The following is a 26,081-nucleotide window of genomic DNA, read 5'->3' as shown; positions in this document are numbered from 1 at the left end:
AGGCCGCGGCTGAATCTTGCCCGCCGCGAGAGCGGAGGCCTCCTGGGGCAGCTGCCGGCGCCGCCCCGCTCGCGGCGCGACCCTGCGGTACCGGCGGGCAGGCGGGCCCAGCGGGAGGCCGCCCTTGGTCCCGCCGCGTTGCCCCCGTGTCGTGAAAGCGCCCTTCTTCGGAGAAAGGGTCGTGCGCTGAAAGCTTTGCGCCAGTCCTTAATTTAGCTGCGCAACCCTTCCAGCCTGAGCACGTGAGAACTTGGATCGTACGAGATTATTTATCCGTACTGCGTGCAAGAGAGAAACAAAACCACACCGTGCTTATGTCGGTCTCCCTTCAAGCGGCCTGGGGTGCTGTTCTGCCTTTCCTTCTTTAAGGTTTGATGCCCTTACGCTTTGTGTGTATTTTTCTTCTTTAAAAGTAAGTTATTTTCTTTTGTGTGTTTCTTTATTTTGATCACTGGGCCAATATGAAGCTATCTGAAATCTGGTTGGAAAAAAAGCTGCGTTAAGAGACTATCTAGTATGCTGGACTCTTTTGGGTAAATAGAATTAAAATATGTATGTTTGCTTTGGAAGCAGGAATGAAGAGAAATTACTGGAGAGGTAAAGAAAAGCATGGATGGAACAGTCTCAAACAAAGTTACCATCACCATCGGTATAGAAGAACCAATCACAGTAACTATGCTGAAAGGCAAGTATATGCTATTTGTACTTAAGACAGGTTAAGCTGTTAGATGTGATGCCTGATTCAATTTGATGGTAGCTATCCAGAAATGGGATGGTTGCTGCCTAAAAATCAAGATGATAGTATTTCTGGTATACCTGTCATCAAAAATATTCCTGGTAGGACTGGAGTTGCATTGAACTTTGGAAATTCATCACGTGCTCGCAACTGTATTTTGGTTTGAAACTGAGATGTGTTACCTTGAACTAATCCTTTTGGGTTTGCCTGATCTTGTTTTGTAAGCTCTTCATCAATATGCAAAGGTAGTTCAGGGAAGAAAAATTAAGTACTCCCCCCCCCCCCCGCATTTGTTTTACCCCTCAGTGTCTATTGGTATAAAAGCTGTCATTAAAGGATCTCCCTAAAAGTTTAAAAATGTTTTAATAATGTACAGTAAAGTAGGTGTTAACTACCACATCTAGCMGATCAGGTAACTGAAAAAAAGAGGGTTGTAGGAATAATTCACTTCCTTGAAAACTGACTCTTTCAGAAAAGTAGGTCTTGAACTTTAGAACTCTCTCTTTTCTGTGTTGGTCTCTCTTGCAGGAATAGTATGGGCTGATCCTCTGCTTTAGTCATCTAAAAAACTTTTTTGAGAGAGTGACAGAGAGTGAGAGAGCGTTAATGCAGCAACTCTTATGTAAGAAAAGTTAGAGATATGAATGGATTCTAATTCCATGAATATAAAATTAAAAAATGATTTTATTAAAAAGCTGTAAGTMTTTTGGTTTGGTGTGTTGGTTTTTTTTCATCTATTGAATTTTTATGCTCTTTAACTACTTTAAGCTTGTACAGTCAGACGGTAATAGAGCCTGCATTAGGACTAGAATCCTTGTGTCAGTTTGTTTTCAATAAACTACAAATCGTGTAAAGCGTCTTGGCCTAATGCTTATAAGATGACATGTAATAAGAACCGTCTCGAAAAGTGAGAATTGTACAGGTGACTCGGAAAACATCCGAATGAATTTCACTCATTGGTATTGAACGTGTTTACTCTAATGATTTCAAAAAGAAATAAGCTGCAATTACCTAGAATCAACTGCAGTAGTGATGACAAAAGTAGAGAGGTTTTTTTCCTTGGATTTTTCTTCGGATTTTTGTTTAGCTTGCTTCTTTTAGAACCTCATGAGCAAGATTCGTGTCTTGAAGACCATAGCAAAATATTTTTTATCTGACATCAAGATTTTACATATGCCGTCTCTTTCRCTTTATGCTATAAAGAGTTCCCATGTTTACAAGGGTTTTTTTGTTTTCTTTTATTTTTTAATACAAGAGGAGTTAGTAAAATGCCAAGAATTAATGTTTTGCTGAGGTGTTAAAGGCAGGCCTACAATCAGAATCTGCCTCCAATGTTTTAGCAAATAATAAAGACTTTTAAGATGTTGATGTCTCTAATGTTCTTAAGAGGTTTTTAGGCTAAACATTTTTACTGTTTCTTTTTTATAATTTGGTGTATGGTGATTCACACAGTGTGCTTATGACAGCCCTGCGAAATTGTACTCTAYTAATGTGATAACAAACTGCTTTCAGGAGCCTTTCCAATAAAGGTTTGTAGGACAGTTGTGAGCCTGTCTTGAAGGCAATACTCTCTTTTAGACCTGAACAGGAGGAGACACAGTCCCCTGTGAATGCAGGCCCCAGCAACAGTGAAAATTCTCCTTCCAGTTTAACACAGAACTCTGTAGCACCAGGTAAGAGACCATGTTTACTGGTAAAAAATCAGCGCCTATATGCTAACCGTATGAAAAAAAAAAATAGCAGTAGCAGTGTTACTATTATGGTGTTAAAGGAAGRATATAAATTGAAAAGTTTGTAGAGAAAAGTGATATCAGATGATCTAAAAAGGTGTAGTAGGTGGRGACAAATACACTTTCAAGCCCACAAGCCTTTCTCATGTTTGAAAACTTGTGCGCTTAGCCAAGCCATAAACTGAAGAAATAGGATTCTGTTTCTCTCTACAAGTGTGGCTTGGGAAGAAAATAACTTTGTTTCTTTTCTCATATGAGCTGAAGATGTTATAAAATAGATCTTTCAACAAAAACTGTTAATAAGCAAAAAAAGCAAGACAGCATATAAAAATTATAACCTATGTACAATATTCAGCCTTTTTAAAAACTCAGCTGCCCATGACTTTATATTTTTTCCAAAGTCATTGATATTCCTTCAATGTATTTTGTAATCTTTAAGAGGTATTGTCTGGTGGCTGAATGATCTGTTTGTTGATTAATCAGGGAGGCAACCAGAGAACTTGATACAGTAACAGTACTATTGAGGAAGATGTCCCTTTTTTATTCTGGTTTCTGGGCTCATATGTACATCCCTAATAAAGTTAAGCTTGTAGTAACATACATTTCTCCAGAATGGGAGAGTCCTGAAACAGCACTGACTGTATAACCTCTTAACAACAGACAAAAACAGAGTTTAAACTGACTCTCTTACATATCAACCCATTCATGCTTAAGAAGTTGTGAGCCTGTTAGAAATATGTACCCTGCAAAGCATTTGTTGCTATAGAATCGATTTAAATATACTGAATGCAGCACACTGTTAACAACCTTATCAATAGATGCACTAACTAACTTTACATTTTTTTGACCTGAATAAATCTTGGCTGTTTGTTGCCAAGCTGAAACCTAAGAGATGCTGACAAGGAGATGTATTTAAAATGATCTATTTTTGCTGCTGTTTACAATTCAATTTCTAGCAATAGCAAAAGGTTTAAATACAAACTCTTGAAATGAGATGAAGGTGTTAACTTTCACCTTTTTCAAATAAAATCCTTTGCCTTGAGGCAGTCCACCATTATGAGTCTGTCAGAAGTGTTCTGCCTGTCTACTGTGAATTTACCCAGGCAGCGAAGCACTAAAATTGAATGTTTCTCTCTTCCCAATCCATCTGTGGAATGAGCATCTGTATATTGTCAAAATGTACTCTTGCCTGTATCTAAATCTGTCATATGTATTCAGGAAAAGGTGGCATGTTTTGGGAAGTGAATCACTTTATTTCCATTTGGATGATGCTTAGCTGCCAATTATTTTGCTTGAGACTTCCCTAACTAGTCTTTTAACCAACAGTGTCCCCTCATGACTGATTTATGAAGAATAGTCATTTTTGTTCTGCAGCAAAAGCCTTTCCCTTTGCTTCTCTGATCTGTCTGAATTTCATCTTGCTGGCATCCCTTCTGTACTTGTGTAATGACACTGCATTTGCAAACTTTCCTTTAAGTGGCTGTCAGCAATTATTTGATAAGAGGTAACACTGTTATCTATTCCCAGTCTGTTTATCATGCTTGGGATCTGCTGGGAGTAACAGCTTTGAGCTTTGTAACCCTTCGACATTCCTATGAAGATGAGGCATGTCAAAAAAGAAACTTAAAGCAACTTAGTTACCTGTATGATTTTGCCTGTTGTTTGCCCCTTTAAGAACTGCCGGGATTTTACTATGACTCGGAAAAGAATCGCTATTTTCGTCTACTGCCTGGGCATAATAACTGCAACCCACTCACCAAGGAGAGAATTCAGTACAAGGCGATGGAATGTAAAAGACTGAGACTCTTAGAAGAGGAAGAAAAACAAAAGAAGGTAGGCTCTGAAAAAGATTGAAATTAGACTTTATTGTGTTCTGACCCAGGACAGATCACAAGCTAAACTCCTTCAATTAAGCTGGCTGGAAAATGAGAATTCTTTTTTGCTGAGAGTTTAGAGTCCTTGAAGTTCTTGAAGAACTTGTTTGTTTTACACAGGAATGAAAACAAGCCATTTCCAAAACTAAATTTGTAAAGAGACAGGAGCTGTGCTCAGAACAGCAGGTAGTCCAGCAGTTACATTTTACTCAGGATATCGGATGCCAGGTTTCAAATCCCTGCCTGGGATTTGTAAAGTGGGGTCTTAATTGTAGGTTTTCCACATGCTTAATAAACAAACACATTGATCATATTCCCAAACCCTGAGAAACAGTACTAATGAAGTTCTGTTGAAACAATATTTCTGTGAAGAATTCTTATTTTTTTGGCAGGAAAAAACAAAGTTGGTCTTACCTTTAGCATATAGGCTTTCCAGGCATAAATTTTAAGGCATAAAGTGTTACAGCAGAGTAAATATTGGTGAATAATATCAGTAGTCTGGGTAAAATACCTAACAAGGATATTTTGTAATTACCTGAAAACCAAGAGTTTTGTGGCTTTACAAGTCAGTAGTTGTAGCTCAGCTTAAATGTGCTGTGTCAAATGCTCTCACTTGGGAGGAGTGCAGTATTTTTTTTTTCCATAGGTAATGAAGTTCTGACTTCAACCAGCAATTCAGCTCTTCTATCTTCACTGTGAAAATGCTACAGATGTCTCCGTAATTTGGCTGTTTCCATGAGCAGTTTAGTTTAATTTCCAAAAGGCTGCTTGCCAGGTTGTTTTTAATGGGAACTGTGGATATATATCTCTTCTCAAAATCTGGCTGTCGAATCAGATATCTGAATCAGGGTCCCAGATGCAAACGTTTTGACTCTTAAATACTTGCTTTGTCGGAGCATTATCAAAAATTTCTTACTCCTAATCTCCGCCAAATATTCTGTCCTTTGCTGTCCCCAGTATTTAAAGTGTTCACATGAAATTTTAAAGTGTGATGAATGGAAAAGCAGTTTAGTGCAACAGAAAGACTGCATAGTTAGTAGTAGTCTTGTGGTGATAGAAAGTTTTGCTATATATTAAGAATTTAAGGTGTTATAGTGAAACCAGAAGATGACTTCACACCTCAAGATGGTACTGTTGATTATGTCAAGTACAGATAATGGCTAGATTTTTTTTCAGTTTTTGTATTTAGGAGCACCTCGCTTCTCTCAGAGAATTTGCTCTTGATTATATTTCTCCTCTTTTTCTGCTTGCCCTAGTAGACTATGGAGAGGGTACTGGAATGTGTTTTACAGACTTTCTAAAACTTTTATTTTTATTCTTTATATAAATGTAGGCTAGAGGAAAAAGTTAACAAAACATCAAGGATCCATGGCTGTTTGAATCATAAACAAGCAAATAACTGAATGTGCTTCTATTTTATTCTCTTCTAGAAAACAGCAAGGGCTGGACTGAACTCATCTATGCTGTTACAAAGAAGGCAGCTGGGTTTGCTCAGCTCCACAAGTTATTGCAGGTAAAATTATTTGAATTCTTTTCTGTTTGCACTACCAAGTTCTGCTGTTAGTGCGGCTCTTCCTGTCAGTTTTTTTGCATTCTCTGCTGTTCCAGTTAGGACAAGAGAAGAACATATAACTATTTTGTTATTATGACTAATATTTCTTTATAATCAGATCCTGCCTTGTTTTCCATTGCAGACTAAATCGTGCACATCTAGAGAAGTGTTCACAGACCTTCCCGAAAGTGCTGAGAATTGGACTGAGGAAAATATTTCCTAATCTCAAATAATTGGAGTGTAAAACTTTGCACTTCTCTCAATATATGCTATTCTGCCACATTGTGCTTTATAAATACAGTGCAGCTTTCCTTTATATAAATGATCTTCAGCTGACTTAGACTCACCCCCAGCCCCCTTTAGAATCTCTATACTCAGATTCAGTAATACCATAGAAGGCAAATCAGCAACTTAGTATATTGTTGTTTCTGCTACCAAAGGTATACTGGGGCTTGAAATAATGGAATGAAAAAGCTGTGGAAGATGCACATATTCATGGGCTATGTAAGTGAAACTGGGGCCTGCTAGTTCTTCAGGCATTTTATCTTCTGTGACTGAGAAGCAGTTCTGTCTCTTATCCACAATACTTTTCATTGACATTAAACCTAGGCATACCTTTTCCCCCCCCCCCCCTTTTACAGACTAGTCCATGAATTAAAAGTAAACTGCATGCAGAGGAGGAAGATAGAAATTCACAGTCCAGATTCTTCAGTCGCTGGAACCAGCAATTTTAAGATAATTGTGGTATGTTATGAGAGCTGTTAAGCCTTTAAGATAAAGGGAGCCTGTCTTTGTTGGAAATTCAGGCTCTTGTAATTGAATCCTACAGGTCAGATTCTTCTTTCAAGGATGAATTATTTGGGTTGTGTTAGTTCTCAAAAACTGTGCTCAGTAATTTTTACAACAGATAGGAAGAGGCTGTTCCTTGCCTAGAAAGGAGAAATGGTGAAAAGGATAGATATGACAATGATTTTTGGAGCTGACCAGCATGTTCTCTTGAGAAATACACAAGAGTCATAATTAGTGGATAGCTGAGTGGATAATTAGGTGGTGGGGGGGAGGTGTTTGTTTTTGTTTTTTAGGGAAGACGAAGAAAATGGAGGAGAAGAATTTGTCGAGTAATGAAGTCTGTGGTCCCTAGAGTCTATGTAGATGTCACTAATGATTTCACATCTGATACTCTGAAGGCAGTTCCTACTGTTTTTGATGGTACTATGTGTGCAAGAGAGGTCTTGAATGCAAGAAGTTCTCTTGTACCAGCTTCCGGCCTTGTAAACAGAACACTTCATGAGTTGCCAAAACCAGAAGGCAGTTGGAAACTTAATGGTGTAAGGCAAAAATTGAAGTGTAATGCCAGCTGTTTCACTGCAGTGTGATGCAGCAAGAGGAGGAGGCTTTTGTGCCGTGTAGGGAAATTCCAGTTTCATAGTTCATAAGACTTAAAATTTGTTGTGCTGAGTCCTCCACAGATACCAGTCTGTGCTCACTAATTATCCAAAGTAAGTGACCAGAATGGGTGTAATCAGAAGGAGTATTTCTTGTTGGTAAAGGGCTGACTCCTCTTCTAACTCACTGAATGCATTTTCTGTGCATGTGTATAAAAAGGAGGTGGCCACTCTGTTTTAGAGATGAATGGAAAGGAGGTGGTGGTGAAGGGATCAGAATTAACGTATTTCTTCAATTTAGACCTAATCCAGCTACCTCGAGTTATTTTTTCCAGTATGACAATGCTTTTATTTTACAGGCAGATGTTGCTTGTGAGCGGATATTCACTGTGAAYGATGTAGAACATGGAGGGTGTAAATACGGTATCATCAATCTCAGTGGTTTGGGGAAGGAGTCTCTCACTGTGGAGATGTATGACAACCTCTACTTCACAAACCGCAAGGTACTGTGTTCTATTCCTGCTTCCTTCAGTTGTGTACCCTAAATGCTGTCCCTTGAAAAGCAAAGGTAGAAATGCCTGAGGGCTGGGGAGTAGGTTAGGAGGAGAGAATGGAAGAATCTGGCAATGTGAAGTTTTGATAACGAGAATTGCACTATCCCTGTCTGATATTTCTCTATACCAGCCTTAGTTCTCAGGAGCACTGTCCTACACATGGAAGAGAAAGCTATGTGGAAGGTACCACCTTCCAGGGATAGTGCTTACTTCAGAGTTGCACTTGGCAGTAGCTGAAAAAACTAATGTTGAAGGCCAGAAACTACTAGGATTTGTTTGCTTCTTTCTTAAAAATGAGTTTGGAGAAAATATGTTTGTTCTTGAACAGAAAGAATATTTACAGCAGACTTCTGTAATCTCTGCATGCTCAGATTTTTTTGAGGATGCTGCCTTAAAAGGATATGCTTGATGCCTCAATTCAGGTTTGGACAGACTTCTGAATGCTGCCCTGTCTCCTTCTACATTTAGAGGAGTATGAAGCTAAAATGTTCTTTTGTGTGCCATTACTGGGCTAGTTAGTGGGCTAAGCGTAAGTGCCCAGCCGTTAGTCTCATGTCATCTTTGCATGGAAATACCCTTTCATGAATTGTACAAGAGACCACAAAAATGATGTTTTCTTATGTCTGAAGGTGAATTCTGTGTGCTGGGCATCATTGACTCATCCGGATTCTCATGTTTTATATCCTTTAAAAAATGCTACATTTCAGTTCTACTTTCAGTAGTCTGCATCATGCTGCACAAAAATGTTAACTTCCAGGAAGAAATCTCACATGCTTTCCCCAGAAATAATATTTTCCTGAAAAATAAAGTTATGAACATTGAAAGAAGAAATTGTCATGTGTTAGTGAGACTCATGTAAGCTGCTGCTATAGAGATGTACCTAGCATTGTTCCAATATTATAGTGGGCAAAAGACTACATTTGCTACTGTGGAGACTTCCCACTTCATTAACAGTGTAGATGCCATATCCAAAATGACCACTCTTTGGAAGTGGGTTGGTGGGCTTCTCATCAGCATATTGATGGGGGAATGAGGGCTGAGAATGGCAGCAATTCACCGGCATCACACTCTGCCACTTTCAGAGTGTCTTCTGCAAATTTGTCTTAAAAGAAAAGGAAGGTTGGTGTTATGGTGGAGGAACCAGTGATGGAAGATGCAGAATCACAGGAGAGAAGAAGGAAAAGGGGTTTTAATGTGGGAGATGGCAGACAACAGATGTACCACTGAAGTATCAAAAGAGAGGATGTAATATGCAAATGTGCATAATTTCTCATGGGAGAGGCCAAGAATTTCAGAACTGATCCAGAAGGTGGCAGGAATACATCAGACTTGCTCAGAGCTGGATGGGAGTTGTGGATTGTTTGGTTTAATTATTTTATGCTTTCATCTAGTCATGTCACAGATTTACCACACTGAACTTGAAAAACAAGTTTAAAATCCTATTCATATCTGCTATAATGTTTAGAAAGTATTTCAGCATAACCTAAAATGAGTCTTCCTTGCCTCCTCAATGTGCCTGCGCCCCTTTGCCGAACCAATCTCCATTAAAAACGGGGCTAAATTAGTGCAGCATCATCAACATGTAGATGAGAAGAATGATCCTTTTTTTTTTTTTTGGTTTGGTTTGTTTTTTTGTTTGTTTGCTTCCTATCATTAGAAAGAACAGGAGATGCCTTAGTATTCCTCTCACATTCTCTTTCTGGATAATGTAAGTACACAGACTAGAACTGGAGTTCTTTCTATCCCTTCCCTGTGGAAGAAAGGAAGTTTTGAGACTTGATTGTAAAATGTAAAGCATATCAAGGATCTCAGAAGATGCTACTAAAGGGAAAGTATTGTGAGCTGCTGCTGTGTCTAGCATCTTGCTTTTCCCATCTATAAATGTTAGGCAGTCTGATTCTTTCTAGGCAGAAATCATTGTTTTCCTTAACTCACTCCAGCAAGCTGTGTCTCATGGGAATTGCAGAAACGCCAGGCTGTGCCAGTCTGCTTCCAGCGTCGTTGTTCAGCAACTCTAACCCAGGTAGGGTGAACGGGTTGGGTTTTTTGTTTGTTTTCTATTTTAGGATAGCAGTTACAGTATGAACAGAGCATGAAGGAGAGATTACTTCTGTATTTTTTTTCTTTAGTAGTTGGTGAGATTGTTGTATTCTTGTAAAGTGTAGAAAGCCTATAACAGTATAAGAAGTGAATGGGTCAAAGAACTGACCTGAGGAATTAATTAACAAGCAGCATTCATGGCACTAGTTTATTTTTAGCTTATGATGATGTAGTATTTGACTTCGGCAGGAGAACATCTCACTTGTAAAGTGAGATTTGAGATTTTTCGTGTTAGTAGCTCAGCCTGTAATTAATCCACAGAAGCTGCAAACAAGAGGTACTCAAATTTTCTTATCTAGAATCGTTTCCTTATCTAGAATCATTGCAGAATCCTTTCTCGTAGTAGCTTCTCAAGTATGTTCAGTAGATTAATCAAAGATGGAAAGGTTTTGGTAAACGTCTTGGCCTGAAGCTCCCTTTCAAGCACTGGACATCACACTCAGTTGTATGCAAACATGGTTGATTTTGAGAATCCTGTTGTCTTAAATCTAATGGCTATAGCTGTATTGTTTATATAGTATTTGTATGTTTGGTGTTCTTAGGGGTAGGACTTTGTATTCATTGCACTTACTTCCTTGATAGATGTCAAAACCATGCTAATACAGTAGAGTCCTCTAACCTGGTGACCTGTCATGATCAGTTAAGTTTATACAGACGAAATCTGTGATAGATAAAAATGTAAAATTGCTCCATGACTCATTTAATGTCATGCTATTTGTGGAGGCTTTTTAAAAAAAAAAAAAAAAAAAAAAAGACAGATACACAGGATTAGCATGAGCTGGACAAGTCACTTTTGAAAGGCAGAGGGCTACCTGGCCAGCATGCCCTACTGCTCGGTAAAACATTTTAAGCCCTGTGCCATAGATGTCCTGAGTTCCACCAAACTCCTTCTGTCTTCTATTTCCTATTGGCAGTTTTAGGTATTTCCAAGTGTCATGTCATGCCTTAGTTCACTCTCCTAAATTGTTATGAGGGACCATTGCTAAGTAGTTACAGGGAGTTAAGTAGCACTTAAACCGTGGTTTGTTTTAGACATGTCACCTGTGTTGCCAGACGTCAGGATGAGCACGGTGGATGTGCCATTGAAGTCAGTGACATCAAGTAGACGTTGGCTGTGTAGGAGCTACATGAGTAAGAGTCAAATCTAGGGTGTTCTCACTTACTCAGACCTGTCTTCTAAAACAAACAGGCCAAGAAAAACAGGGAGACAATTCTGATCTATCTGCACGCACACACACCCTTTTTTTTAATTCTTCTGTCTTCACTGTTTTGAAAACTTTCAGGTTAGGCTTTGGCTAATCTATGGGTTCTAGAGTAAATAAGATGTTTTCTGTTTCCAGCCCACATATTCTTGCAAAAATGGCAAACCTAATGCTGTCAGGCAAGTGTTACTTTTCTCTTCCCTACTGTGGCCAGCCCTCTGACTACTGAATAGATTTTACTATCTATCATGATCATCTATCTATCTAGTCTACAAGACTTCAGCTTAAAATCACAAGGTCCCTTTTTGTGCTGTCTCTTGAGTAGCACAGGGACACTTGATTGGGTAACACTGTGGGTCTCTGCTTCCAATTGCAATGTTAAAAGAGGTATGGAGATCAGGAGAAGCTTTCTGAGTTATCATCMTGTCCTTACCATTTTATGGATGCTTCATGTGTTGTTCCTCTTTCCTAGGAGATCGACCTGGAATGCTGTGCAGCTTTAAGATATCCACTGCCTGGTCCTGTGCTTGGTGCCTGAATCCCCAAGCAGACAACTGCTTCAGTACAGGTGAGCTGCAAGGGTAGTTACCCTCTTTATCTCAGGGAGAATGACTTCTTGCACTTAATCTTCCAGCTGCTTCTCACATCACAGCTAAATGAACATAATCTGTCTTCTTCAGGCCTGACACGACGAGTTCTTGTGACCAATGTAGTGACAGGGCATCGACAGACATTTGGAACCAGTAGTGATGTCTTAGCACAACAGTTTGCCACACAGGTAGAAAGAAACATATACCCTTAATTTTTCGGAGCTCTGTCTCATTGATGGGCTTTTTGTTCTTTTTGTAATAGAACTCATCACATAAGGTTATGATTACAGTTACTGTTAGACAACTGTTCTACAACAGAGCYGATATGATCTGATGCTGGCACACAATGGAAAAGCAAAAAAAGATCAGTTGATTTCAAACTCCATGGCAACAGGGGCAGCTTTGTTAAATGTACAGAGGTAAAAGGAAATGAAACAAATATAAAGAGCAGCAGTAACAATGCATTGTAACATTTGGGAGGGTGTTTGTTTTGTGCCAAATGAACTCAAAATATTTCATTAACGCTCTCTGTATTGTTTCCATTTTGCRAGATGAGGAAGACCCTTATAAAATACTATTTGACTTGTTTGCAAACCCTCAGTGGAAGGGGTTAACCTGGAACATGAGGATTCCAGTTCCCATTTTGCTGTTATATTAGACTAAGTTCCTACTTAGTACCAGGCTGAACTTTTACAAGTAAATAATTGAGGTTTGAATGGAACTAATGAGTTGGCTGAAAAATGTTGCAGCGTGTAATAAAAGCTCTAGTTCTTAGTTCTTAATGCCCATGTGAATAAAATTATGTGACAACTGCAATGGAGACCTCAAAAGCTTGACATGGCTACTGTCTGTATAACTTATTTACTACATTTCTTCTTTCTCTTGGATTCTTCCAGACCCCAGTGCTGTACAATGGCTGCCGTTCAGGTGAGATTTTCAGCATTGATGTGCGTCAACGCAACCGAAAGGGCCAGAGCTGGAAAGCAATTCGTCTCTTCCATGACTCAGCAGTTACATCTATTCGCCTTCTCCAAGCTGAACATTATCTTATAGCAGCAGATATGGCTGGAAAGGTACAGTTTTATGGCTTTTAGGAAGAATTTGATATTGTTACTTTTAGTAACTTGGCATTGACAGGTTCTTATCCAAGGTCTGAGGGAGGACACCCATTCTTTGGAGAAAAGTAATTGCTGTTCTCTGCCCTCTCTCTCACTCATTTGTCTCCTGAACTGTGTATTTCCTGTGGCTCTGAGACGAGGCTTATCCAACGTAAGTGATTCATATAAAGCCTGAAGATTTTTATTCAGTGCAGTAGTTCAAAGGAATTAAGATTTGTCTGAGGCTCTATTAGTAGTCTTTGGTAAAAAGTAAGGGAAACTACTTAATTTACTAAGTCTGTTGCAAGGTGGAAAAAGAATACAATTTACTGAGGTTTTTTAATACTTTCCAGGAATTAGTGTTTTCAATGGGTATTCACATTGTGGACTACTTAACTGGGTGACAGTTCCATATTTTGATCCTTCTTCTTTGCTCCCTACTTTCATGTGCACTTATTTACCAACTATCAAGTGGTCTCTGCTTTGTTAATAATGCCCTCTTTTGAAAGAAATTACTTGAACTTGCAGATAAAACTGTGGGACCTGAGAACAGCAAAATGTGTGAAACAGTACAAAGGCCATCACAATGAATATGCTGTTCTCCCTTTGCATGTAAATGAGGAGGAAGGACTTCTTACAGCAGGTAGGTTGACTTTTGTCCCTGTACTTGTAGAGTACCTGGCAGTGATTTCTTATGCCTGGGGAGTGTTTCTTAGATTTAGCTGTTGGAAGCTGTAAGGCTGTTGATTCTTTGGAASAGATAGAAATTTAACCTTAGACAAAGCATAGTAAATGATGAAAATGAAGAGATAATATTATGGACTCCTCTGTGGCTCTCAACTACTTTATCTGCTGTGTCTAGTAAAAGTCTCATTATCCTTTCCACAGCTTGTCTCAAGAGTAGAGCAGAAAATACTTGATTTTGAAATTCAGGGAAGCAACACAGAAAGAAGAAYCTTAAAATAATAACATAATATACAGGCAAAAGACCATGTATATTTTCTTTGATGCTTAAGTGGGTAGTGTGGTGGACTGAAGCACTGGCATGTAAGCATAACTCCTTGTACCCTGTCTATATGACTCACATTTGTTTTGAATATACTTGGCTACAGTTTGTGATTGTTTGTAAAGGGATAAGTAACAATCATAAATGAGGCAAACCCCCTGAATCCTCATGGTATAGCCAAGTTTCTCAGAGTCACCATGAACGCAGTAACCTACTCTCCTTGGATTTTTCAACAAGTGACAATGATGAGAGTTCTTTTTAATTTGACAAGTTGGGTTTTTTGGCTTAGGAGCCTGATACTGAGGAAAGCATTTGAAAAACTGATTTATCATGCCTTTTATTGACTGATAGGAAATGCACTTTTTTCCCCACCTTTACAGTATTCAGTATAGAGTTTGTCTCCTAAAATGTTAATAAGCATTTTGCTTGCTCTGTGTGTGTGGAAATGGGCAGGTTTTTTTCCCGTAAACCTCCTTCTGCTTCTCTGATGAAAATATTGCAGAGCTGTGTACAACACCTCTTGTGTGGTGTTGGTTTCTGATGTCCTTTCCTCTGCAGTTGGTCAGGATTGCTATACCAGAATCTGGAGCCTCCAAGATGCCTATCTGCTCAGAACCATCCCTTCTCCCCACCCATCGTCCAAAGATGCCATTCCCAGTGTGGTGTTTTCTTCAAGACTTGGGGGTAGCAGAGGAGTTCCTGGCTTGCTCATGGCTGTCAAACAGGATCTTTACCACTTCTCCTATAACTGACACAGTCAATATTCTCCACAGACCTGGGATACAAAGCCACCATCCTATAGGTGACTTCAAAACTGTTAAACAAATCACTGTGCCATTGAGTCAATATGTGCTGTTGTTGCATCTGCTTTAGCCATGAGATTCTGAAACTTCTTCAGCAGGTTCAGCGAGTCTTGCTCTATACATCTTATGAATAAAAGAAGAATGCTGATTAACTTCTCAGGCAGAATTCAGCCTCTTTGACATCTGGTTGTAAGCTTTGAAAAGCTGATAACTTGCAGTAGGGGGCTGACTCACATACTAGCTGGACTTGCTGCCAAAAGGCTGCTCTCACTCAACCCTAGTTTGATCAGGTATGTGACAGCTGTGGCTACATCTACATTAGCAAGTAGACTAGTGCCACAGTGTGGATTAGCAGAACAAAGCAGTTAGTTAGGGCTGAGAAGCTGACACTATAGGTATTCTGGGGTTTTGTTTGGACTTGCTCTGGTCTGGGTCCCTGAAGCAGCTGTCTCCACTACTTACTGGGTTGGAAGCAGTGCAAGAGAAAGCTATTTTCCTAGCCTTTGCTGGTAGTCCTCTGGGAGGGGCCATGCTAAACTTCATTCTTCTCAGATGATGGTAGCATGCCATTGCCCTGCCACCATTTCCTCTAAAAGGCATTGCATATAGAACGAAGCCCCATTCCTAGTTCACTACCAGAGTTGAGTGTTCCAATTAATTTATCATAGTGCTTCCTAACCAAGTCCCCACCTGATTTGGAGTTTGGTCATCAGCCACAGAGTAGTCCAGAATGGCAGGCTTATTCATGCAGCTGTAGCTGATTCTCTGGGAGCAAGAGTCAAGCCCTGCCTGGAGAGACCACATCTTCCTTCAGATGAGATCACCTGCTGTGGATTTGGGGCTTTTGAAAACAGAGGTACAACCACAGCCCTTAGCTGCAAAGCTGTGGCACCAGCTCACAGTACCTGGGAGGCATTTTGGGAGCAAATACCTGTATTTCAGAGCAATTGTCATCCAGTGGAGTCTTTTACCCCCAGCTCCTATCAGTGGTAACCAGTTTGGGTTGGGCAAGGCCATCCTGTAGATACTATACATAGGAAGCATAGACAAGATCAGGGATCCCCAGAAATTGAAGGCTTTCAGGGGGGCTAGTGATAGGCTTCGYGCCCTAGTCCAGTGCATCCAGTGCCTAGCCCAAGGCAGACAGTGATTGCATTAGCCATAAGGGCTGCCACTTTGTCCAGCAGGAAATGCCACAGTCTTCCTGACAAGCTTCACAGGAAGGACATGCAACACCCAAGTTTTCCAAAACTCTCAGAYGGAAAAGGAATGCAGGCACCCCCTTTCTATTGAAGAACCCTCTTAACAGCATTCAGATGCACATTCATGTCATCAGCCATGCTGCTTTCTCTGGAGTTGCGGCATCCTGCCAGGGCAGCAACTGAAAACAAACACACACACAGCGCTTAATTGCATCCTTGCTGCACTGTGTGTTAAGATGGAGAATGTATTCAGTTGGCTCAGAGAGATGGCAGTGTCTGAGAGACAGGCTGGGTGTCTACATTCCCAATGCCTTCTGAAATCAGGTAGATGCTGCATATGGGTGAGACTTTATCACAGCAGGAACAACAAAGATGAGTTTCCCTGGTGGCTATAGGTGCAGCCCTTGGCACAGCTGGAGTACCTAGGGTAGCACTCACACCTGGGATACTGTCTGTTTCTTCATTGCAAAGAGGTGTTTTGGTGCTAGGCATTAGGGGAGGAAGGGGCTTGCAATTTCATTTCAAAGCTTTTGTACTTCAGTAAATCACATTCCAGGAATAAAAAAGAAACAGCACTAATAACTCTCTCATGTCCATACACCCTTTCTCTATTTCATCCCCCACTAGCCTTCACTTCACCATGTCTTTTGGGTGGCTATAACTAACCCCTTTGCTGTCCAAGGCTCTTCCTGACTTTGCTGTGTGTTGCCGTGCACCTGGGGATCTTAGAAGCCCTTGCACGCTTAGGGCCAAGTGGCCTGCTAAAAGGGGTTATGGAAGGCATCAGACAAGCAGCTGTTTTTCCAGTGAAAGGTAGARGAGGAGGGGTGTCTGCTTACTCTCCATGTATAAGCAGAGGCAGGGAATAGTGCTAACCATAGGTAATTAATTGTAAGAGTGTTAAGCTGTAGTTCTGTCACAACCCAAAGGATTGAGCCTTAAGGGCTGAAGGATGCTCTGTTGGTTAATTGGGCCCCCCTGTAGGATGCCAAGCAGTCTTGTTCCTGCCCTCAAAGGAAACCTTCACCACCACTGTCCCAGGTGTGCAGCCCACTCATCCCTTTGCATCCCCACTAGTGGCCAGAGCTTACTAAGCACACTTCAGGAGTGTATCATCTGGTTTGGCTTCCTCCAAAAGGAATCCAGTTCATGCACCACAAGTGCTCTGTATTGTGAATCAAATACACAGGGATTCCCTTCAGAAGTGCAATGCTAACCTGAGCACCTTCCCATTTCCTTTCATTTTTCAAGCAACTTTGGATAAGGGGGAATTACTCAAATACAAGCAGGTGCCAGCAAGGGTCAGTCCTGCTAAGATAAAGAATCCTCCCTGTCTTGCAGGGTTCCACACTCATTTCTCCTGTCCTCTTATAATCTTCAGGCCTAAGGAATATGCCATTCTGGGAAACTCTTCTTTTCAGCACCTCCTATTGCTTCCCACACCCCAAGATTATGCGTGGTTCTCTTTTATCCATTAATCTATACATAAGACAAAACTATAGCAGGAAAATTCTCATGGGAGCAGTGCAACAGTACAGTGTGATTATATTCTAAGTGTGTTGTAAGAGTAGTCATCTCTACACGAGAGATGAATCTCAACAAATATTCAAAACACACTTTCCTGTTGGCATGTACATTCAAACCCCCCAAATCTATCTTATAGCCTATTAATAGCCAACCCATTTTCCTATAGGCAGAGCTGTGAACTCCTTACAACTAGCTGCTCCCCAGATACATCTGGCTTTAGTATTTCTCTACAGAGCATTCTCTCTCACACACCATGGAACAGATGCTGCTCAGAGCATACTCTGCTGCCCCTTCTTTCTAAAAAGCCTGTTTATAGAGCTTGCCTGTCTTCTTCAGATGGTAAGTCCAGCCTCACACAGACTTGCAGACTCTTTCATTTCCCTATACTACCCCTGGATAATCAAGAGTCCAGTCTGGCTAATGCAGTCACTGATTCCCAGCTTGCCTTTCTTTCCAATTTAAGAAAACACTCTGCAGTTTGTGTTGGTTAGTTCTGTTCATTTGGGAAATTTTCTGTTGCATGCACAGTGATTAATACATGCAACTTTCACAAATGTATGTATTGACTTAGTTAATAATGCATACTGCAACTCAGCATCTGTTCAGGAAATAGGTGACTAACACCATCCCACTGCAATCTGCTAATGTTACTTCTGATAATCAACTCAGAGTTACATCTTTACATTTACATTGGAGGGCTTTACATCAGTATTTTTGCTGTTAAACAGGCATGGTTCAAATGCTTGCAGGCAGCAAACCACAAGGATCACAAAACCCCTTGAATCAAAATCAATTCAAGAATCTAAATTAGCATTTAAATTCTCTTCTCTGCTCTTAACTCCAGTCATGCCTGTTCTGTGAGAATAAGACCCTGCAACAATTATGCCCAGTTGCTGTGGGAAACACAAACTAGGAATTGTGGCAGAAAGGCATCTTACATAACTAAAGACAGTTTATTTCCCTTAGTCTCCCTTTAGGCAAAGCCCATTAAAGGACAGAAACTCATTTGCTTTCTACTGGTTCCAGGAACCAAAGACATACGCATGTCCCTGCAGATCCACTCACCCAACCAGGGCTTTTGCAGGAGAAAGGAGAGGGGAAGCATGGTAAAAGGGAGACGGTTTGGTGTCAGTGACAAACAGCYAGCAGCTTGCAGACAGTAGCTGAAATATATTGAATCAACCATTTCCTCATGCAGCAGTAGCTAGGACCCAAAGGCAACTAAAAAGGGACTGCAACACTCACCCTCCTGCTCATGTCAAAATACCCTACTCCTTTGCCTCAGCTTCCCAGCAAGGACTGAGTCTAGTAGGAAACTTCAGAGAGGCCTAAGTGCACCCCAAGTTAGGCTGGGGCATCCCTCATTCAGCAGGCACCACTTGTTTGGTCCTCTGCTCACTGGAGAAAGGAAGGCTCAGAGTGGACCACCAGGCTCTCTTCATTGCCAGGCTGTAGAGAACAAAACTTCTAGTTTGCAGAAGAGCACTCAGATCTCTGAGCACTAAGCACCTTTGTGCTTTCCCCACTGTTGATCACAGCTGTGAGGAGCTCTTGCTGGAGATGTGCTACATTCTTTTTAAGGAAAACAAAACCTGCTTCTCTACAAGSGTTATCAAAAAGAGATACTGAAGAACACTAGTGTCCTGCACTAGTTACTATTTCTTCATATATCCCAGCTGTGTTCATCCAAACACTGTGTTGCATATCTTACACTTAGATATAAGAGCTCAGCACCAAGCACAGTGAGGTTCCAGCAGGGTTCCCACAGTACAATGTGCAAGGCCTAGGAAATCAAGGCCATATGGAGTTTGTAACCTCTCCCCAGCCAAAGTAGAGATTATTATTGACTCTCTTCTGTAGTCAAGCTAACCTTCTACTTTTTGTCAGTGTATAGTCCTTGACTGCTGCCTCTCCCTATTGTGGAGGAGGTTATTCTATTACTCCTTCTCCAATTAAAGCAGCACTGGCCCTCATTGCTCTGTCCCTCCCTGGTGAAGGAGCAGCAACATTTTTCTTGCTCCCTGCTCCCAGAGAAAGAACAGAAGCTTTGCTCTAGCAGGAGTCCTTCCCACACTGTAAGAGATTAGAGCATGGCATGGAAGTCCAGTTCCTCAAACAGCAGATAAAGGACCATTGAGAATCCCATGGCATTCTGTCCTGTCCTATTGCAAGAAAAGCTCCCATGTACTTCAATAAATGATAAAAACTTGCAAACAGCCAGTTCCTCCTATCAGTATGTTACAGAAGCCATGGAGTCTCACCCTTGTTATGTTCAATCTACTATGTTATTATTAGCCATCTCTCTCCACCCTGACTAAAAAGACTCTTTCCACATAAAACTCTTTAGGTCACATAAGGAACTTAAATATAACTGCTTGAAACCTAAACTACAGTTTTAAGTGTCTAAAGGGGAGAGGGGAATTGTTTTGGGGTCAGGAGGGGACATTTCCTTCTGTTGACTGATTTACTGCAATACATGGCTTCATGGTCATTATTCCCTGAAGAATACTGAAACTAAGACAGTTTTAAAAAAAAAAAAAATTTTACTAGTCACAATTTCACTCTGGCATTTTTACATTTTGAGCTTAATTATCTAGTACTGTTAGGTCACCATTAAGTATTTTTTATAAGGAAGTGGGAATTTAAACCCAAATATGTTCATACTTCTAAATGTTCCATTGCAGTAGCTGCTTTCAGAAAAGCTGGAATTTGGCAATGGACAGTTCAGTTTTGGACCCCTTCAGTYACTGGAGCAAGGTGACTGCTTGTACACACTACATCACACTATGAGCTGAATCTAGCAGTCAGTATCAACCCAAAGTACTTCCTAAGCAGGGGTATCAGCAGGAGGGAGCTGTTTGAAGGAGAGTTAACCAGAGAGTTTAAAGCACTTTACAAACTAGCTTTATGTTTCAAAATGGAAACAAAGTCATAAAGCAGATAGTAATTTTAAGTAAGGTCTGAAAAATATAATCGAGGTCACTTGCCTTTTCTCATTCAAACAACTTCTTTCCTATCTGCAGTTCTATTAATATCACTATGAGCTGTGAAGCATTCTGATGCCTTCCTGACAAGTCATCATCTATACATTATACATACACTACTGCTCCTTTGTCCCTCCCCCCCCCCAAAAATCTAAAGGTGATGTGAAACTACCTTTCAAGCAGAACAAGAAAGATTTAACTAGCACTTGAAAATGTCAGAAATCAGTCCGCTTCAAAATCTCCAAATGGCCAGTCTTGGCATTAAAATTTCTGTAATGCTGCAATCAAAGTATTTCCTACACTAGAAAGCTTTTTTTTTTTTTTTTAATACCTTGTACCCGTATTGCTTTTTGTATATTTGTTAGAGTTATATCCAAAAAAAAGTTAAAAAGCTGAATACACTTCACTTTTGGCTTAAGATAACTGATTAGCTGCCATTCTGATAACATTTGTTAGCTTTGTCACACCATATTGTTGATTTTGAAAACCCTCATAGGAAGTTTTATTTATTTTGGCATTGCCACGATGGCATTGCACACGTGTCTGCACTACAAACAAAAACATTTTATGACACACACTGTGCTGTGACTGGCAGAATATACATGTTGACATTGCTTACCAAGAAAAAGTGCTCAGCCAAAGGGAGAAGGAGAGAAAAAAAATATAAATTAAAAATATCAACCAGTTCTATCACTTGTCCAAATTACTCTCTGTTCTCAAATTACTGGCAGGCAAAGACATATCTGTTGGTGCCAAGTTATCATACAGGCAACGGCAGTAAATTAATTGCAAGGACAAAGCCACAATAGGTGGAGCTACAGTGACTGAAAACATCAGTTGACAATGAAACAAAGAGAGAGGCTGCAAAATGAAGTGAGACACTGGTACTTAAGACTGGTTATGCTGGAAGTAAAAGGACATAAAAAYGAGCAAATAAAGTCTGTATGACCAGGTGGGAAGCCAGAGTCTTGCAGTGTTAGAGCCCAGGCTATCCAGAGCAACAAGGGAATCTGAATTTCTCAGCAGGGGCACAGCCACAGCAGACAGACACTAGTGTAAATGCAGAGCCAATCCAACACAATGGCAGCGTTCATTTTAACAAAATGTTGACATCAAGAGCTAGTGAGAGTTGTCATGTTTTCCAGAACGCAGCCAAAAGGTCCAATTCACAAGTGACACAAACAGGATCATATATGATACATTGGCAAACTTGAATAAGTGCAATTTAGCCTGCAAGGAATTGGGAAGGAGGATGAGCAAACAGGAAAACCAACAGAAAAGAGGAGTAAAAGACAAAGGCTGCTTTTTTGTGCAAAATCCTGACAATAGTTTTTCCTGATACATCCATGCTGTTCTGCCCTCTGCTTCCCTAGCTACAAATCTCAGGTGCAATGTACACCTGGTATACATTTAAGCCAAATTTGGCCTAAAGGTTTGGGACAGAGAGTGTAACTGAAAATGAGCACATCTATATGAAGCTCACATATATCTGCTTCACAAAAGGGCAGGAAAACCCACATCACCTATTTGAAGGAGCATCTTCCACTTTTATAATTGGCATAGGTACCCACAACGGGAATAAATCCATCGGAATAGAGCAATCAGATCCACCATATTTATTTCTCTACAAATCTAGACTTGTTTCTTGGTGCTTTGTATGAGGAATTAGATTTTTTTTTAACTGGGACGTGCCTTTAGGAATATTTTGCACATCAGTTAATTCACATGATTCTTATATTATTCATGTTTTTCATAGCATTTCCTAATCAGAAGATATGCAGAGGTTGCTTATCTACCAATAACCTGACATTGCATTTCTGGCAAGAGAACAGTATTTCATTCTGTAACTCAAAACATGCTTTTATCATGTCACACCTCAGACAAACCAGATTCATTATCTTACCAAGACAATGTGCTCATTTTAACCACTGAAATATTAACATTATAGTGAACTCAGTTGATCCAGAGGACAGAATATCATCCTGAACAACAGGAATTTAATGGTGAATCGTTAATATGTCTCTGGTAAAACACACATACTGATCTTCTGGAAATTTCCTGGAAAACAGTCCTCCCCCACCCCATCCCTTTCCTTGTAAAGAAATGAGATTTTTCACATTCAGCAATTCAGAATTTCATTCCTCTGTCCCATCTTGCTAAGTAATTTATATATTTATTTATATATATACACATGTTTATATATAAATAAAAGACACATATAACACTAAGCTAGTATTCTTTACATCTCACACAGGAGTTGCATTAAAGTGTCAGACCTCTTCCATACTGGTATGATGAGGGACCCTCAAGTTTGGGCTTTTGCAGAGCTCCAGAAAGGTTGCTGTTAACTGCAGACAGGTTTTGCAAAGACTTACTCTGGTTAGATGTTACCAATACATCTGCAGGCAAAGCATCTCTTCTAAGAGTTTATGAATAAGGAACTCTATCACAGGTTTCTCCTGCTGGTATTAACTCTTGTCTTCAGGATGACAGTTCCACTCCGAGCACCAGATGCTCCCATGTTACTTACTTTAGTGGGTTTTTCAGGATTTCTATTTTGTTTGTTTAGGCTTCCTGTACAGCTTTATGTCCAAAGACATTGTTTAGAGCCCTTTAGGTTATAAAATCCTAATGCTGTTAATACCAGGTAGTATTGGGCTTTGCTAAACCGTGCATCTATCCTCTTTAAATAGCTGATCCATTTAATTCCTATATTCTATACTCTGTGTACTCACAGCACCCAGTACTACCAGAAAAGGGAAAGGATCTGGTCTACAGAAAACAGCAGTGTACTTAAGTCTCATTGGTATTTTCCTCCTCTTTTTCGGGGGGTGAGGGGTGAGGAAACAACCCAACCTTTTCCACATTGTCCAGAAATAGTAACACCAACCCTGCTGTAGGTAAGCATCAAACAAGAGATTTTGAACAACGTACAACACTCAGCTCCAAGACAATCAGTCAAGAACGGATTCTTGTGTATTGACAGGTTGCTAAGATACTAAGATCACTTACATACTAAAAACGTATAGACAGTATTTGCTCTTAGACTGAGCAGTAAATTCAGCTGCAACAGAGAAAAAAATTCAGACAAGTCATTGAAACAGATGCCAAGGACTTTATACAAGGAATGTCATGGCTGCTTTCTTTGTGCATTAACATGTTTGTAAAGCTGCATGCATAAACGGCACACAGGGCACAGCCTACAAACCAGCAACACATTGTAACTGCATTGTTCACCCATTAAAAAAAAAAGACTTTGAAGCACAAAATTATGCTGAATGTGCAGGATGTCTTTTAAGAGAGGATTTCTACCCACTTTTCTCATGCCCTCTCTCGGGCAACTGTCAGTTTATGGCAAACTTTGCTTACAAAAAGAGTAGACAGTCCCCAGCAAACTTAGCCAGTACAGAAGGTGTCATGGAACATCTTCCAAGTCTACTTCCATGTGCAGGATGAATGTAGTTGCAAAAGGGCAATCACTTTGCGAGCATGTTCTTTCAGAGACAAAGTGAGAACTACTTGTTACAAGGAAAAAGCCAGTACGCTTGTTCAGAAGATAAAGTTTTTTTATAGCAGTTAATTTAATAATACAGTCCTAAAACAGGGTGTTGGGCACTCATCTACACAAGACCACATTTAACAAGCTGGGGGAGAAAAAAAATAACACAGTTCCAGGACATTGGATCAAACTGCAGCCAATCCAAGAGGAGACAAGTCTCCTCTGGCAGAAGAATTCTTGTCTGTATAAGCCAACAAGGGAGGATTTCAGGCAGTTCAATCCACAATGGTCTCTTACTTCTTTATTACTGGAACCACAAATCCACAGTACAAGACAGTGTTAGTTAGGTTAAGTGGTCTTTTGGGTGATAAAATCAGTGAACTCAATGCAGTCCTTTACTAATAAAGGATGAAGTCCAGTGAGTGCCACTTGCTAAGAGCAGAGAATAAAGTTCCCATTTTCCAGGTGGATTTGTAAGTTCATATTATTAGAAAAAAGACAAATAAAATCTGTGCAGTTTCTATGCAAACACATCTGTGAACATGGAGGCTCCATAGATTTAGGGATCACATAAAAAGAGGCAGAAAAGTCACCACAACCCAAGCAACTCTTAAACTTCATATCTCAGAATTGCTTACATAACTTGTCTCTTGTTTTGCTCCAGACAAAACTTAACTGCAACAAGCTGGTAGAGAAACCTGAAAAAAAACCTGAGTGCATGAGAACATTGTCAGGGAGAGTAAGACCTTGTTACCTTTTGATCTGGAACTGAAGTTGAAGTGGCAGACTTGAAATATGTGCCATACCTTTGAGAGCTCTGTTGGTCTCTACCATGGGATTTATTTCAATTTGATACCTCTTGCACTGCAAGACCACTGTTCATATCACAGTTCAAACAAACTTGCTGATGAGTCTGGGTTTAATCTTCCAGGGACAGAAGAACAGCATCTCCCGATGTAGGGTTGCTCCCATTATCAGATGCAATTCATAGACCAACATTGGAGATGCTTGTGATTTCCTGGCAGCATGGAGTCCAAACCTTCCTCCCTTCCTCACAGGACACCATGATCAGCAAGATTTTCCAGAAGAATAATCAGAAGGCCATAAATCTGATCCAATATAGTAAGGAACAACATCATCCATCATTTGAAATAGGAATACTCAAAGCTTCATTAGCCAACTGCATTCTTAGTATACTAAATTATACATACATACATATATATATATATATGTATATTTAAATTGGAATAAAATACACTGGATTTTGGTTTGTTCATTTACAAGTGAGCTCCCTCTCTTCCCCAGTTAATTTGAAATTAAAACCTGAAGACTGAACTCAAGCTCATTCCCAGTGTTCCAAGATGGATGTAACACATGAGAGGAGGCCAGAAACATGCTCTCTGGCTGCAACAGGTTAACAGGTGAAAGGGAGACCAGATATTTTTGTTTGTAACCCTGAGAACATAAGGAATTGCAAAGATCTGGAGAAGAACCTGGGRTTAAAGGTCACCAGGCTTTTTATTGCAGTTAAAGCAAACTCGGACTGGGTGATCCCATCCACGGGAGGGAACTGCTCTGCGGTCATGTGAGCACTCATCACAGAATCCCTGGCCGCAGGCCCGACAGTGGTGTTTTGAGAGCTTGATGCTGAATTCCTTCCGGCAGTTGTGGCAGTGCAGGATTTCATGGTCTGGTACCCAGTATGCAGGTCGGGCAGCATCTTTTACCAGACCTATGGAGGAAGGGGGGAGGAAGAAAGAGGGAGAACAGAAGAACATATCAACGTGAGTATGTCAAGAATGTCATCATTCTTTCACTCACAAAGAGGGAAGGACTCACACACTTCCAGTCATATCACTGCCATAAAGTGAAAGACCACCTATTGAAAAAATACTTCAGGGTAACAGTTAGCCATTTCCCATTTAGGCCTTTCTGCTTTTTAGTACATTCACCCACATTCTGCCTCTCTTCAAAGGGATGTATTGTTTTTCCTTAAGTGGAAAAATCTTCCTTTACTCCTAACCTCTTCCAGGAGTGGAAAGACTTGCTCTTCCCTACCTTGGTGACCAAAACACCACAGTTACCAAATCAAACATTCTGAAACACAGGTGCCATCTGAACTGAGGAAGAGACTTATTCTTCCTTCCATTGACAAGTTGGACAGTAAACAGCCACCAGGGTGACTGCAGGACACACTGTAGGCAAAGCCATGGAATGATGACCTGAGCAATGTATGGGAG

The 26,081-nt window shown here is 40.3% G+C and overlaps 2 protein-coding genes across 9 annotated transcripts in view; one reads left to right on the top strand and one right to left on the bottom strand.

Annotated features, from left to right (window-relative positions):
- Positions 1-81: 81 nt before the first annotated feature.
- Positions 82-14,795, top strand: DCAF4 (DDB1 and CUL4 associated factor 4). Of its 8 annotated transcripts, none has more exons than XM_026078756.1 (15): positions 82-369; positions 574-685; positions 2,315-2,409; positions 4,142-4,299; positions 5,771-5,853; positions 6,534-6,636; positions 7,637-7,780; positions 8,461-8,510; positions 9,775-9,854; positions 10,964-11,062; positions 11,606-11,701; positions 11,814-11,911; positions 12,620-12,796; positions 13,349-13,463; positions 14,385-14,795. In XM_026078756.1, exons 2-15 carry the CDS (start codon positions 576-578, stop codon positions 14,576-14,578), a joined length of 1,602 nt encoding a protein of 533 aa, XP_025934541.1. In that variant the 5' UTR covers positions 82-369; positions 574-575; the 3' UTR covers positions 14,579-14,795. The 8 variants fall into 8 exon arrangements, with proteins under 8 accessions (XP_025934541.1, XP_025934542.1, XP_025934544.1 ...); XM_026078757.1 differs by having other exon boundaries at positions 571-685; XM_026078759.1 differs by lacking the exon at positions 82-369 and adding an exon at positions 395-412 and having other exon boundaries at positions 571-685.
- Positions 14,796-23,300: 8,505 nt separating this feature from the next.
- Positions 23,301-26,081, bottom strand: part of ZFYVE1 (zinc finger FYVE-type containing 1) — a 28,847-nt gene continuing 26,066 nt past the window's right edge. Inside the window, exon 12 of the mRNA XM_026078755.1 lies at positions 23,301-25,573. Within this exon, the coding sequence (XP_025934540.1) occupies positions 25,341-25,573 (233 nt within the window). The 3' untranslated portion in view covers positions 23,301-25,340. The remainder of the gene's footprint in view (positions 25,574-26,081) is intronic.

The sequence above is a fragment of the Apteryx rowi genome, unplaced genomic scaffold (genome assembly GCF_003343035.1).
Source record: "Apteryx rowi isolate R43461 unplaced genomic scaffold, aptRow1 scaffold_488, whole genome shotgun sequence".
Lineage (NCBI taxonomy): Eukaryota > Metazoa > Chordata > Aves > Apterygiformes > Apterygidae > Apteryx > Apteryx rowi.
This window is presented reverse-complemented; position numbering and strand designations above follow the sequence as displayed.